The 15,901-nt window shown below is 34.0% G+C and overlaps 1 protein-coding gene across 3 annotated transcripts in view; it reads left to right on the forward strand.

Annotated features, from left to right (window-relative positions):
* CABCOCO1 (ciliary associated calcium binding coiled-coil 1) overlaps positions 1-15,901 on the forward strand; it is a 119,846-nt gene that overhangs the window by 4,011 nt on the left and 99,934 nt on the right. For 2 of the 3 annotated variants that reach the window (XR_006701486.1, XM_045437534.1), the window contains exons 2-3: positions 8,765-8,868; positions 14,261-14,430. The exons of the other annotated variant lie outside the window; for it this stretch is intronic. Coding sequence is in view for 1 of the 2 variants with exons in the window: in XM_045437534.1 (XP_045293490.1) it covers positions 8,765-8,868; positions 14,261-14,430 (274 nt within the window). In the remaining variant the exon portion in view is untranslated. The remainder of the gene's footprint in view (positions 1-8,764; positions 8,869-14,260; positions 14,431-15,901) is intronic. 3 annotated transcript variants of the gene reach the window in all.

Raw genomic sequence — 15,901 nt, forward strand, 5'->3', positions numbered from 1 at the left:
ATTTGGTATATTTGAAATGAGGATCTAATTTTATCTTCTTCTAGACATGAACCATCAGTTATGCCAGCTTCATTTACTAAATAAACTGTCCTCTCTTTCCATCGAAAATAGACTGTCACTATCACATGTGTATATACACATAAATAAATGCAAGGATGGCCAGAATAGTAGAATAGAATAGAGAATCCAAACTTATATATGTATACATGTATGTGTATAAATGTATATGTATGTATATATGTGTCTGTGTGTATATATATATATATATATATGCATTTTTGAATTTCCGAAAACTTATATATATTGTACATTATTATATTTTTAATATCCTTTCTTTTCCAGTGACCTAATTTGGAAAGGTTTCACTCTCTATTTTTCTTCTTGAAGATGTATGTATTCTTGCATAATTTTAAAACATTAGTTTGTAAGTTTCCAGAATGATACAATTGAGATTCAAAATTGTCATCACATTACATTTATGATGTGGGAAGGATTTAATTTTTTTAATTTGAAATTTTCCAGTGAATCTCCTTTATTAAGCCTTTTTATTAAACTTTTGATAAAGTTTATAACTTCTTTAGGTCTATATCTTTCTTATTATATTTATAACCAAGTATAGTTTAATCAAGTTTCTACCATTTCAATTTCTGATTAGTTTCTAATATAGAGAAAAGCCATTGGCCTTTATATATTTATGTTATGTAACCATCTTATCAAATTTCTTATTAACTCAAACCATGTTAGTACAATGTCAGGTTTCTTAGGTATGCAACCCTGTAATCTTCAAATAAAGATTTTTTATTTCTTCATTTTCAATATTTAAGACATATATTTAGTTTCTTATTATATTAGGTTCTCTGTAGAGTGTTGAATTACAATAATGTTGCTAACCAAGATCCCTTTTTAGTTTCTGGTTTCATAAGAATGACTTCAGTTTTTCACCATTCAATCTGATGTTTTGGCAAACAATTATTTTTGTGTTTAAGTTTTTTTTTTTTCTATTTATGTTTTACTAAGAGTTTTGCTGCTGAATTCCAGCAAATGCTTGCTCATTATTTACTTATATAATTATACCATTTTAATCATTTAATTTGACATAAAAAATATGCTGCAGTTGTTAATGATGATCCATCCTTGCATCTCTGAAATTAACCTTATTTGGTCACAGCTTATTTTTCTTTGAGTACACTGTTGGACACAACTTTCTAAGATAATATTTTAATTAAAATATTTGCATCTGAATTCATTAATGATTTTGGTTTATAATTTCCATTTTGCTCTAGTTCAGGTTTTTCTGTGTGGACTGTGCTGACTGCTTAAAAATAGATTGTCTACAGTCTGTAATTATTAGACTAACAGAATTTATGTGTTCCTGATTGTTAGGTAGAACTTCAAGTGTACAACTGTGCGGGCATGGTGACTTTTTAAAAAGTAGACTTCCAGTTTAATTTGGTCAGTTCCATTGCCTTTTTCACCTCTGCTCAAATTTGACAACTTCTATATTCTAGGAAATCACCCATTGTCTTATAATTTCCGAATGTATTTCCATATAATGTGACATATAGTTATTTTTTCTTTTAATCACATTTGCCAAAGGTTTTTGCCTATTTTATTCATTATTTTAAAGATCTAGTTCTTGTTTTGACTTATCCTTCTTTCATCTATTATTTAAAAATATATATTTTTTTCTTTTTCTTACATTGGCTCCTTAGGATGGCCTGGACTGTAGTGAGGTGAGTGAGGCAGTCTCCTTGGGCACAAAATTTAAGGATGCCAAAATTTAGTAGTCAAGATGAACTTTAGTTCAGAAGGCATTTTTTAAAAATTGAAAGTTAATACAAAAAGCCCATAATGGATCAAAATTTTACATAGAGACAGCATCAGAGCTACTGAGTTTTCCTTTTGCCTTAGGCTCTGACATCACTCAACACAGCGCTGCTTCTTAGTACATTTATTTTCATGCTTGAAGAGAGCCTTTCAGAGTGTGGAAATTGCAGACTAGTCTATGTTCTCTAGGACTGTGAAACCCCTCTTTAGTCATGTTTGATGAATTGTGTTGTCCTTCTTTTAATGAACATTTATTAAGAATCTTTTGAGAATACTACCAGTGATGTGTAGAAAGATGCCCCGAAAGCTTAATTCTAGAAGAAAGACATATATACAATGTGGAAATTTTAGGTGAGTTAGAGAAAAAATTCAGAGACAAGATTATCTGGCAAATAATATTAAGCTTACAATTTTATTGCTTCTGGAATAATTGCTAAAATCCACCAGGTGGTAGAGTAAAATGAGTTACAGTGAAGTTTAGCTTACATATTTTTCTAGTCAGAGATGTAATTTTACAGAGAAAACCAAATTATATATCCACATTTTTATTAGGCTATTCATGAATTTTCTATTGTATCTTTAATTTTTATAAGTCAGAATATATGTGTTGAAAGATTAAAGATTTTTTTACCACCTTATATTCTTTCAAGTGCAAGGCAGCATATAAACAAACAAAAAAAGAGTTATAGTTTAAAATAGGTTCAGGAATTCAATTTAAAACAAAAGAAAACAACAACAAAACCAGAGGCAAGCCCTCCTACAAGATGATTATCGTAAGCTGTCGAGTTTTAGCAAAAAGAGAGACACTAATATTGAGCATCTTAGCTAGAGTTATTATTATAAAAAAGGTTTAAGATTGTTGTAGTCTCTTTCAGACAGCTCTTGTGTGACCTATTTTCTTCTAATGTCTGCGTGAATATTTTCACATCTAATAAAATTTATTGAATGTACAATGTACTTTTCATGCATATTTTTATTTGTTAATAATGACAGCAATCTTTGTTAAAACATCATAATGATATTTAACATGAACTCAAACCTAGGTTCAAATGACTTGCTGTAAGTCACAAAATTAGTCTGTAGTCAAAGCCTCATGAGCCCTCCAAGTCCAAGTCCTACTGTTCATCATGCTCCTTCACCTATAATGGCATGAGATGATAGAGATGAATTCAGGCAGTTGATTAACAACCTATGTTGACATGACTAGGATCTGCAGAATTCTAAAAAGAAGTAAAAGATTGAATGACTGTCCCTGATAAATTTACAGTCTAATGGAGTTGACAGTACAAGAATAATTATACTTTACTGCCAATAATAAAAAACATAACCAACAAACATTTAACAAATATATAGTCATATGTTACAGACTAAAATGCTGTCCTATCCAAAAACTGAGTGCATATAACTCAATTTACAAGTATCTGAGGGCCTACTAGCTGCAAGATATTATATTAGGTAATAAAAGTATTTTTTTCTTATTGAGTATATAATAGAATGACCTACTTTAATTTGCTAACCCTGGGTTACAAAAAGATAGGTAATAAAGTATATTATTGTATGTCTGAATTAGATTTTTAAAAATAAAAATACAATAATTTAATATTAAATTACAAACATTAAGATGATTACCATTCCCAATAAGTGTTAGCTTTGGGATTTTTCTACTCTTGAAAAGAAATAAGGAAAATGTGGGATGTTATCTTGTTAACTATAGCAAAGCATTTTGTTGCTGTTCTTATTTATTGGAACCCATTCACACGGAAGGATAATTAACCATTTGTTGCGTTGAAAACATTTGCTCCCTCCCCCACCCCTCCAAATCTCACAATTCTTGATTTTTGTGGAGCTGCTGCTTCCTATTTCTACTTCTCCATCACCTCTTCCATCCCCCATTCACAGCTCTTCTCCTCATGCTCTGGCTCTAGGCAGTTTGATCCATCCTCACACTTGGAGTGACTCCTAAAGCAACATTTTAAAACTTGACCTTTCTGAGTCTACCATTTCTAATTACCTTCTAAGCATTTCTTCCTTGATATGCATATTCCACTTTAAACTCAACCATTGAAATTAAACTCATCACGTTGCCTTCTTAAAACCAGCATCATCTTCTGATGCTTCCATTTTTATTGGTGTAATGAGAATGCCACGTATGGTTCTTACAGACTGTACTCTGAACAACAGGACATGGCTGAGGGTTGAACAGGAGGTAAAACTACTGTATTCACAAGTAGTGCACTTAGAGGCAGGGCTGTATCAGCCTTAAACCTTTTAACACATCCTCTACTCACAGAGGTTGCCTGGTCACACAAAGGTGGAATAGGTGCTATTGGAGGCCCTAAGAATCACCGCCTTTCTCTTTCAGTCATCTATTTCAAAAACTCATACCCTCTATTCATCCTGGCCTCTTGTAGTCCCCCATATATAATATGTTGCATTCACCCCTTTCTTTTAATGCACACTGCTAGGAACCCAGTGCAGTCTGATGCCTCATTCCTGAAAAGTTCAAAAACATTTTCATTGAACTCTCCTCTAAGTCCTTTCTCTGCTCCTGTCTGTCCTTCACCCTCCTACAAAATGCCTTTCCTTAAAGCACAATTTTATCTTGTCACTTGACTGCTAAAAAGTTTCATGGGTTCCTTATTCCCTATATTATTAAAAACAAACTCTTCACCCTATCAGTCTTTGACCAGCCAAGGTCTAAAATATTTGTGATCTCTTGTGCAGTATCTTGCATGTTGTAATCAGCAAATATTTATTTAATTACTAAATTTGAGGTCTCCCACAATATGTTTCCAATGCCCACTTCCCACTTAGATCCAACTAGTCCCTGACTTGTATCCATGGCACCATTGTGTGAATTAGTTGATATTTATAGAACCAGTCCCCAAGTATCCTGTTGCCGATTCATCCACCTGGGGCATCATTCTTGCTCAATCTCACCAACGTCCATTTCTGGACCTCCTCTCTATAGGCTTTCCTTGGCCTGTCTCTGTTCTTGTTCCTTTATTATGGCTCACTTTTCATTTTATTTTCTTGTCTTAAAGTCACCCTTGGTTTGTTCCTTCCACTAGACGTTAAGATAGTGAGGCTAACAAGTTGTTTCGTTTTGTTTTGTTTTACTTTTCTTTGCCTCCTCTTGAAGCCCAAGCACAATGAGGAAGATGTAGATATTTTTTAAAGTTTGTAAATTGACTCATTCTTGTTTTATCGATTCCTGGATGCCGAAGAAGATACATATTCCAGACCATTGTCCTCCATAAAAAATCCAGAATACTCAAGCAAAGATAGGACTCATGCTCCTTTCCTTTCTGAGTTTTCCAGATCCTCTGTCTGTATCTGTTCTCTCTGTGTCTCTCTGTTTATATGTTCTCTCTATGTCTCTCTGTCTAAACTCTGTTCTTCCTCTTGGTTCGTGTTTGATTTCCATCCTGTGGGAAGCCAATGACCCACTTGAATGGTCCACTTCTGGGTTCCTTGGACCTGGGCTGCCTGAGTCATTTTGGTGATTATGAGGGGACCCTCAGAGGAACAGTTGTACCCCCAAATTAAGTCTGCACAGCACCGCTTATTTGACCTTTGAGGATCAGTAAGTTCCTCCTCTGGGAAACAGAGTTGGTTTAATGCTAATGTAATTTTTGCCTCTGTGCTTCTCTGAATAACTGGTCTATTCACTGGGGAAAAGAAAACCTGGGAGAACTGATATGGGGACCTGTTCTCACTTCCTATCCTCTTTGTGCTCTAAATTTCTTTAGCTGGCCCTGAACCTAGTCTCATTTTAATCATAAGACTCTGGTTCAGCTCTTGGACAGTTTTTCTTAAGCCTGTTAGCTAGAATAAGAAACTGATTCACTTAGCTCCAAAGACAAAGGACACTTGCTCCTTCCCACCAGAAGGTGTTCTTAGATGACTCAGAACTGAGGGAAGTGTCAGTCCCATAGAGGAGATCTCCCCCATGATAATTCATTTTTGGCTTGCCTGGGATGCACACGTAAAACTGATCATCCAGTTCTCCGAGCCCCACAGTGGTTTTAGACTGTCACTGGGAGAAACCAAGACACATATGAGGGGAAGATCAGCCCTTTGGTGACTCTCTGGGAAGTTCTCACCATAAGCAGCACATTCGATCCACCAAATGCTTTCCCTACAATAGAGTTTCAGCTTCTAACCCTTTTTCTTTCTTTTCCAGTGCTGGGTAGATGTGTCCTCATGGCAGTTCTGGAATGTTGGTATTGTGTTGAGGATTGGTGGCCAATCCTGTTGACCAAAACTCTTAGAATAAAGAAGTGGCCCTGATACCCCTGGTTGCACTGGGTTTTCAGCTTATCTGGGTGAGGCATGTGGCAGGCTGGTCACTGCTGGGTGGTTATCTCCCTGTTGGATTGCCTAGAAACATGTAACCTGCCATAGGAAAAAATAGAAAATTTGAACAGACCAATTACCAGCAATAAAATTGAATCAGTAATCAGTAAACAGTAGTCCAGGACCAGATAGATGGCTTCACAGGCAAATTTTACCAAACATTTAAAGAAGTGTTAACACCTATTTTTCTCAAACTGTACCAAAAGAATACAAGAGGAAGGAAAACTTCCAAATTCATTCCCTGAGGCCCGAATCACTCTGATACCAAAACCAGATAAAGGCACCACCAAAAAAAAAAAAAAAAGAGAACTGCAGACCACTATCGCTCATGAATAAAGATGCAAAGATCCTTAACAAAATATTAGCAGACCGAATCCAATAATACATTAAAAAATCATACACCACAATCAAGTGGGATTTATTCCCAGGATGCAAGTGTGGTTCAATATTCATAAAACAATCAACGTGATACATCACATCAGTAAGAGAAAGGATAAAAACCATATGATCATTTCAATAGATGCAGAAAAAGTATTTGACAAAGTAAAATATCTATTCCTACTTCAACAAAGTAAGTCTAGAGGGAACATACCTCAACATAATAAAGGCTTTATATGAAAAACCCGCAGCCAATATCATAGTCAATGGTGAAAACTGAGAGCTTTTCCCCTAAGGTCAGGAACAAGACAAGGATGTTCACTCACCACTTTTATTCAACATAGTATTGGAAGTCCTAGTCACAGCAATTAGACAACATAAAGAAATAAAACACATCCAAATTAGTAAGGAAGAAGTAAAACCCACTATTTGCAGATGATGTGATACTATATATATAGAAAATCTGAAAGACACCACCAAAAAGTTATAAGAACTGATAAATGAATTCAGTCAAGTCACAGGATACAAAATCAATGTGCAGAAATCTGTTGCATTCCTGTGCATTAATAATGAAGCAGTGGGAAGTGAAATTAAGAAAGCAATCCCATATACAATTTTACCAAAAACAATAAAATATCTAGGAATAAACTTAACCAAAGAGGTGAAAGACCTATATTCCGAATGTTATAACACACTAATGAAAGATGACACAAAAAAATGGAAAGACATTCCATACTCATGGATTGGAAGAACAACAATGTTAAAATGTATGTAATACCCAAAAAATCTACAGATTTAATACAATCCCTATCAAAATACCAACAGCATTTTTTATAGAACTAGAATAAACAATCTTAAAATTTGTATGGAACCACAAAAGATTTCAAATAAAGCAATCTTGAAAGAGAAAAAACTGGAGGTATCACAATTGCAGGTTTCAAGTTATATTACAAAGCAGTAGTACTTAAAAACAGTATAGTACTGGCATACCATAGACACATAGATCAATGGAATAGAACAGAAAACCCAGAAACAAACCCACAATTGTATGGCCAATTAATCTTCAACAAAGGAAGAATGAATGTACAATGGGGAAAAAGACGGTCTCTTCAACAAATGGTGTTGGAAAACTGCAAGAGAGTGAAACTGGACCACTTTCACCATACACAAAAATAAACTGAAAATAGACTAAAGATCTAAATATGACACCTGAAACCATAAGAATCCTTGAAGAGAGCACAGGAAGTCATCTCTCTGACATTGGCCATACCAACATTTTTCTAAATATATGTCCTGAGGCAAGAAAAATAAAAACAAAAATGAACTATTAGGACTACGTCAAAATAAAGTTTCTGCACAACAAATGAAACAATCAACAAAACTAACTGAAACTAAAAGGCAAAATACTAATGGGAGAAGATGTTTGCAAATGACATCTGATGAAAGGTTAGTATCTAAAATATATAAAGAACTGATATAACTCAATACCCCCAAAGCAAATAATCCCATTAAAAACAGGCAGAAGACATGAACAGACATTTCTCCAAGGAAAACATCCAGATGGCCAACTGACACATGAAAGGATGCTCACCATCACTCATCATCAGGGAAATGCAAATCAAAACTACAATGAGATATCACCTCAAAATGGCTAAAATCAAAAATATAAGAAATAACAAGTGGTGAGAATGTAGAGAAAAAGGAACCCTCATGCACTATCTGGAGGAATGTAAACTGGTGCAGCCACTGGAACACAGTATGGAGGTCCCTGAAAAAATTAAAAATATATCTACCCTATGATCCAGTAATTGCACTGCAGGGTATTTATCCAAAAAATACAAAAGCACTAATAATTCACAGGGATACGTGCACCCCTATGTTTATTGCAACATTACTTATGATAGCCATAAATATCATATTTATGATAGCCGAACTATCATAAAGAAGTTTGTTAACTGAAAGCCATCACCCAGTTTTAAATATGTGTAAAAGACAAATTAACTAGAAATTCAACTTTTCAGAAGAGAGGTACCATTACTTGAAAACAGAGGAGAAAAATGATTATCTGGAAGACTGTCATATTTAAATTTTATTTCTTATTGCAACTAGAACACAGAACAAATTTTCATATCATTGGATTAATATGTAGAACATGTTATTGAAATAACTCATTCCACCTTTTTGTTGTTGTTGTTGGTAGAGAGATGCTGAATTCCAGGAGCATGAAAAGATTCTGTCTCCAGATTTTCTTTCAGCTGCTCAAATCACTGAAATGCTAACAGAAGACATAAATGGAGTTCAACAGTAAGCACTTCAATATTACAACCAAATCTAGAACAGTTCTTGTTCTGCATCTATAAGTGGCCATGAAATGCTATTAGAAATTTTAAACTTTTTAAAAAAGAGTTATTGTATCAGGCAAATATATATACTCTGGAGATTATGTGTATATATAATTATATATATCTCCATCCAGAGTCTGGAACATGAAAATTCTCAAACAACTGACTTTTTACACTGCTCAGCTATCTTCTTTGTGGGAGAAATGTGTTTCAGATCAATGTGTTAATGTTAAGAGAGAGTAAGGATTTATTGTTAAAAGCAGCCTTTAACATATGCTGTCTTCTGCTTCTTTTCTTTTTCATTCATAAAACTTTCAATATGCACAATAACCTTTAGGTCTTCTGTCTCATTGTGACAAGGATAAGTTGTACTTTTTGTAATATTAATAATTAATACATTTTAATATTTTGGAAATCCTGAGTATTAAGCCATCTACCTGGGATTTTTATCAGATATGAAGCTATACTAAATACTCTGATTTCATATATTTTGCCTAAAAATGTGAGTAAAACTGAATTTATGGGCAACAATTCTAGTATATGTACATCTCATTCTTAAGGCCATTGATTTCTACAGCAAATTATTTACTTAGAATTCTAGTTAGATATATCTAACACACAAGTTCCTAAAACGTGTTTTGAATAATCAGTCATTTCAAAAGTTATGTTGCTCTAATAATGGAAACCTCATTGACTATAATGTGTAGAGAGTGGGAATGATGTGATGTTCTGGATTATAATGTCTCATAAGATTTCTGTAGGCCTGTCGTCCGGATGTTAGGGTATTGTGGACCATAATGGACAAACAGAAAATGATCCTGTCAGTGTCTGTCATTTGCAGATCTTACAAATATTGTGAAATAGAGGTGATTTACTACTGAGAAGAAAATATGACAGATGTACTGGCTGGAAGAGAAATTTGAGAAGAGAAGGCATATTAAGAGCAGGCAAATGACACTGACAGGCCTTTTCCCACGATGCTCTTTGCCTTCAGGGCCTGCAAATCCTGCTAGAAATCCTGGTGACCTGTGATTTGGCCATACTGCTTACTATCTATATCTTTATAAGTATTAGTCAATTAAAAAATTTCACAGATATTTAAACAAGTATCTCATGATGATTTTACCATTTTTAAAGAAATGAATACCCATTGGGAATTTTGGTTTTTAGTGTGAGGATTGATTAGTAAACTGCATTCATTGTAATGGTATCCCTGATTATTTGTGCTTAGTAAATAAAATATTATTTTCCATTTCTAGGTAATCTCAAATGTTGGTCATTGAAATGCAAAACATAGGTTATTTAATACTGGGCAAAATAATATGATGCAAATGACAGATATTTAATATATTTTACAATTTATTTGTATTAAATATTAAAGATGTTATATTAAATGCAATTAATATTAAATAAAAGGTATTGCAAACAAATTGTTTTTAGACTCATTTCTTACCAAATTTTAAGTTTTACTGCATCCCATACCTTGTGTGACAATCTTTTTTTTCCCACTTATTGGCTCTGTTTGTTGTTAAATATTTAAATTTTAAAAGTATTTTCAGTCTTTAAGAGGTGACTTCTAAGATAAAAGAAATGATACAGAGGGTGATACAGAAGTTAGCAATATAGAAGCAACGAGGTTCAATGCAGGTTGACCTTTTAGACTTTCTCATTAATAGAATTCACCTGAAGTAATCTCATATTTTAGGATATCAATTTTGGATAAATGACAGTGTTATGTCAGGAGCCATTTCTTCGCAAAGTAATTTTCTTGAGGTTCTTTATGTGATTTTTAGAACAGTAATCCTGAAATATTTGCAATCAATCATTCATTTCTATTTAAAATAGCATTATTATAAATGGGGATTACATACCTTTCAAAATGACAGAAATATAATTTAGGTATCCTGTCACCAAGTGACAGAAGTATGCCAAAATCATACAGTCTACAAAGCTATAAACCTATTTAAATAAATTACAGGAAATCAGCACATTTCCTTAGCTTTTAAAATTAAAAATTGTGTTTCATGAAAGCAGCCAACCAAATGAAACATTATAGTATCATTAAAACGTATTTCTAGAGTACACTTCAAGTGAAGTTAAATGTCTGCATACATTTCTCATGATCTCCTAACTATTATCAATCATTCATGCTTTTAATGTAACCCTGATTTTTTACAGATCCGCCCAAATCCTTTTTGAAAAAAAGGATAAGGACTAAATTGAAAATAACTATTTGAACACAGAAATAACCCTGAAAGATCTTTTAATAACCTTTCCATAACTGGGCCTTCATGCACTGTGCAGCTCCTGCCTTAAGGCTTATTTCTGCATGTCATCATATTTAAAAAATAAGATGCACTCCAATTTCAAGAGCATGTAGGAATAATGTAATGCTTTCACTGGAATTCTTGGTGAGACAAAGTTGATAGTTACATCACCTATCACTATAGCACAATTTCCTAGATCCCCGTGAAGCATCTTTCTCTTTTCCTGTAGTCTCTAATGCCACAACAATAGCCATCTCTCCCCTCTCCAATGTCCCGTCTCTTCTTATCCCCAGAGGAAAAACCTACAAGTTTGCCAGTAAAATGTGTGGAAGCTTTGCATTCAGACTGTGGCAGCATCTTGCTCCAAGTGCTTCCCTGCATAATCTCCTTTGGGGTGAAATGACTGAACAAAGAATAGAGATGGTTAATATTCGGCCCTGCAATTCAAGTTGAAGGTTAAGATTCAAATGGTACTAGGGGAAGTGGTGGCAGGGGGATGAGGGAGAGCAAAGATACAGGGATGCCAAAGAAGTTTCACTAAGATATTCTTAGACAAATAGTTGTCTTCATTTACATACAGTAAAACACTGAAAAAATGAAAATGAAAGGCAAGGAGCACATGTAACTATTTAGGTCAAATATTTAATATTTAAAAAACGTATGGAGATGGCAGATGAAAAGTGCAGTTAGAAGGAAGACTAACTGTTGGAAACAGAAGACAATGTTATGTATATGTAAAATATACATAACAGAACTTTCAAAGATAGATTGAGTCCAGAGTTGATTGATGCAAGGCCTCAGTGGTATCATCAAGAAATGAGTATAATTTGGGGACTGATTTTTCTTATGATTATAAGATGGGTACCAGTAGTGGTCAAATGTACTTATTTACTTTTTTGTATTTCTGTTCCACAGAAGAAAGTAAACCTCATCCTTAGTTATGAATTCAAACACTTTTAGGAGAGTGTTCACCATACACCAATAGTTACTATAGGGAATACATATACGGAATGCCATTTTATGGCATGATGAGATGGGGGTGAGAGTATCACAATTGGTTTAGAAGAGTCAGAACTCATTTTTGGCATTGAGGTCTACTTTGATACCACTATAGATGAGATGGATGTTAGAGAGTTAAACACAACACCAGCTTCATTTGTTCCCAAACTTGTTTAATCCTGCTGTATTTATCATTCTGATCATAAAATCTATTTCAATATTATTAATAATAAAGACTTCCTGTTTGTGAAAATGGCAGTATAAAGTTGTCACACACCCACATATGCTCCCTCAGAAATCTATTAAGCAATGAGGAAATACCAATCACTTTTCTTTGTCCAAACAAGGGGAATGCTGTAAATCCAAACTACAAAATGTGAGGATGATTGCCAGAAGCATTATAGATCAAGCAGGAGTGGAGGAGAAAGAGCAAGAAGGATATACATAGTTAAAGATCTTAGAAAGAGTTAAAAAAAAGATAAGTATTCTCCTAGATCAGAAGAAAAACCTGAAGTGCCATTTCAAGAACCCTTGTATGCAACATCAGGATGAGGAGGCACAGGCTTGGAACAGATAATTGCCATATTTACAAGAAATAGATTGTTTATGTGATGGTAATGAATACCTATCCTACTTTTTTCTTTTCTTTTAACCCACTAATTGAAAAAAGAGTAATAACCTGGAATAATTGGAACAAACTTATTTTGTAGCTTGTCACTTGGCCAGGTTTGAGTACAAAACAAAGAATATGCATACAATGACATTTAGAAAATAATTGAAGAGGGGCGCCTGGGTGGCTCAGTCGGTTGAGCATCCGACTTCAGCTCAGGTCACGATCTCACAGTCTGTGAGTTCGAGCTCTGCATCACGCTCTGTGCTGACAGCTCAGAGCCTGGAGCCTGCTTCAGATTCCGTGTCTTCCTCTCTCTGCCCCTCCCCCGTTCATGCTCTGTGTCTCTCTCTGTCAAACATAAATATTTAAAAAATTTTTTTAAATAATTGAAGAGTAAGGGGTAAAAAACCTGGCAGGCAAAGAAAATACAACCAAATGAACATAGCCATGAGTACATAAAATATACTGTCAAATATGTATCATGAACTAAAAAGAAACTTATGAAACAATCACAACAAGAGCATAAAACAGAGATACAAAAACTCAAGGAAGAGATAACAAGAGATAAAAGGTGATAAAACATGTAAAACAGCAAAGAATAGAAAACAAAGTTCTTACAGAGGTGAGATCTATAAGCAGCCCAAGGGTTTGAAACTGCTGAAAACACTAAGGAACTGTATTGAGAAAGATACATAAATGAAAAGGAAATGATTTGAAAAAAGTTTTGAAGGTTAACAGAAATTATAGCTATAGGCGAAATGAGTAAAATAGACATAATTGGAATTCTTTAAAAAAGAAAACAGAACAGGGGCGCCTGGGTGGCTAGTCAGTTAAGTGTCTGATTCTTGGTTTCAGCTCAGGTCATGATCTCACGGTTCCTGAGTTCAAGACCCACTTCAGGCTCCTGCCCTGACAGCTGCGGAGACTGCTTGGGATTCTGTGCCTCCCTCTCTCTTTGCCCTTCCCCCATGTGCTTATGCTCTCTTTCTCCCCAAATTAAGTAAATATTAAAAAAAGAAAGAAAACAGAACAAATATTTCACAATACAGTTCCAGAACATTGTCAGAAATAAATTTGATCATATAAATGGAAAAAGGAATTGAATTTTGGAGAAAAAAAATGCTAGTAAAGTTACTATACTTGGAAGATGGAAGAGGAAGAAGAGGAAGAAGGTGAAGAGAACAATGAGAAGAATAGAAGAAGTGGAGGAAGAAGCCCAAAAAGAGTGCTCATGCTTGTTCTCTTCATCTCTTTCTTTTCTTACCTCTCTTGTTTCCTTTTTTGTTTTTGTTGTTTTTTCTGTTTCCCTTTTGAATGTCATTTTAGACTTAGGATTTTGACGTAACTTAGGGATATTTTTAGATTCAGGGCGTTATATAATTTTAATTCAAGAAAAATATCTGCGTTTTTAAAACGTAGAAGAGGAAATGTTCACTAATCTGATTTTAATGTCTGGATTTTTCTTTTCGTTACAGAAAACTGAAAAAGTTTTTGAATTTCAAAAACCTTCAAACCTGTTTAAAGGAAGCCATTCTACTAGATTATTATGTATCTGGATTTTTGTGGGCTAGAGGAATGGACTTTTCTGTTACTCAATATTCAAAATTTATGACTTTACTAGATATGTTACTTCATAATCTTAGAAGTAAGTACATTGTTTTTTCTTTTAAGAAAACATTTAGTCCACCGTCTAAATGAATGTTCTTACACAAAAGTTCCTAATTTTATTGTAATTCCTTTAATGAAAATTATGTTCTTTTTCCCCAGGTAGATCAAAGATCTGGTTCATACCTTCATTAAGTTGTAAAATTTCAAGTAGTATTAAATAATGCTAAAGTTCTCATAACTTGCCAAAGATATGTTAACTTCATTTAAAAATCGTGTCAATGCCATCTATCCCCAAAATGTCAAGTAGTTCACATTTATTTAGGTATTTTTTAATTATTTGAGATGTTTCATTTCATCTAACCTACAAGTATTACTAGATATCTCAGAATGATTAATGAGAGGAGGTAACTTTAGTCAATATCTAAACCCCATTAAATGGACATTACTCATATTCAGTTAGATTTTGTGACTTTTTTCTTATATAACTTATATATAAGTTTTTTCTTATATATTTCTATATTTTCTATAGAATGAGTTACTATAGGAAATTCGGATCTTCCTTAGAGCCCTTTTAAATGTGATAAATTTTATTTCAGAATAAATAGGATTGCTTCTTGGAAGGAAGAAAAGAAGGAAATCTATCACTGATATATTGCCAACTCTGTGTGCTAGGCACTATGTTTGGTTCTAATCTTTAACATGCATTATTGAATCTCAGAGCAATTCCCACATGGGAGGTATTATAACCACTATCTCAGAGCTGAGCAAGTAGTCCACAGAGCAGGGTTGCAAACTGTGAAGTGGCAGAACTAGAACTTGAATCTCCCAGTATATAATGAAAAGGCCATGAGCACTATAAACATAAAGGTATTTGTGTCTCAACTGAAAGACATGCTAATGTCAGTTGATAGCTCCTTCCTTCCTTCCTTCTATCCTTCCTTCCTTCCTTCCTTCCTTCCTTCCTTCCTTCCTTCCTTCCTTTTTTAAAACTTTTCTTTTCTTTTTGGTCGTTTGCTTGTTTTTAGTTCTTTTTTTTAAATTCGGCAGGTAGAAGACCTTGCTCCCCCTAAAGAATTGTCACCATCACTGTGGCAAAATATATCGATGCCTTATTGTGGTCACATTTTGTGTATCAGTTTCTAGGAAATTTTGAGTGAATTAGCAAAACTAATAGAGAAGCCACTCATGCCTTATGCATTCTTCCTGCTTTTGGTCAACCTTACAAAGGAAGAGTTAGTAGTTCTTGTGTGTGAGAAAAAGAAAACACTATTTTTCTTCTCTGCAAGTGGGGGAATTTTATCTTTGCTTATACATAAGAATATAGTGCTACGTTACAGGTAAATAATAGTACCAACAGGAGAAAAATAATTATACTTGATAATGAAAAAAATTGTATGATATTAACTGATCAGACTAAGGCTGTTTTTTTTTTCCCTCTCATGAACAAAGATCAAATATTTATAGAATCTTTGAGTACTATATATCTCTAAACAATAATTTTTCAATGC

Source organism: Leopardus geoffroyi, chromosome D2 (assembly GCF_018350155.1).
Source record: "Leopardus geoffroyi isolate Oge1 chromosome D2, O.geoffroyi_Oge1_pat1.0, whole genome shotgun sequence".
NCBI lineage: Eukaryota > Metazoa > Chordata > Mammalia > Carnivora > Felidae > Leopardus > Leopardus geoffroyi.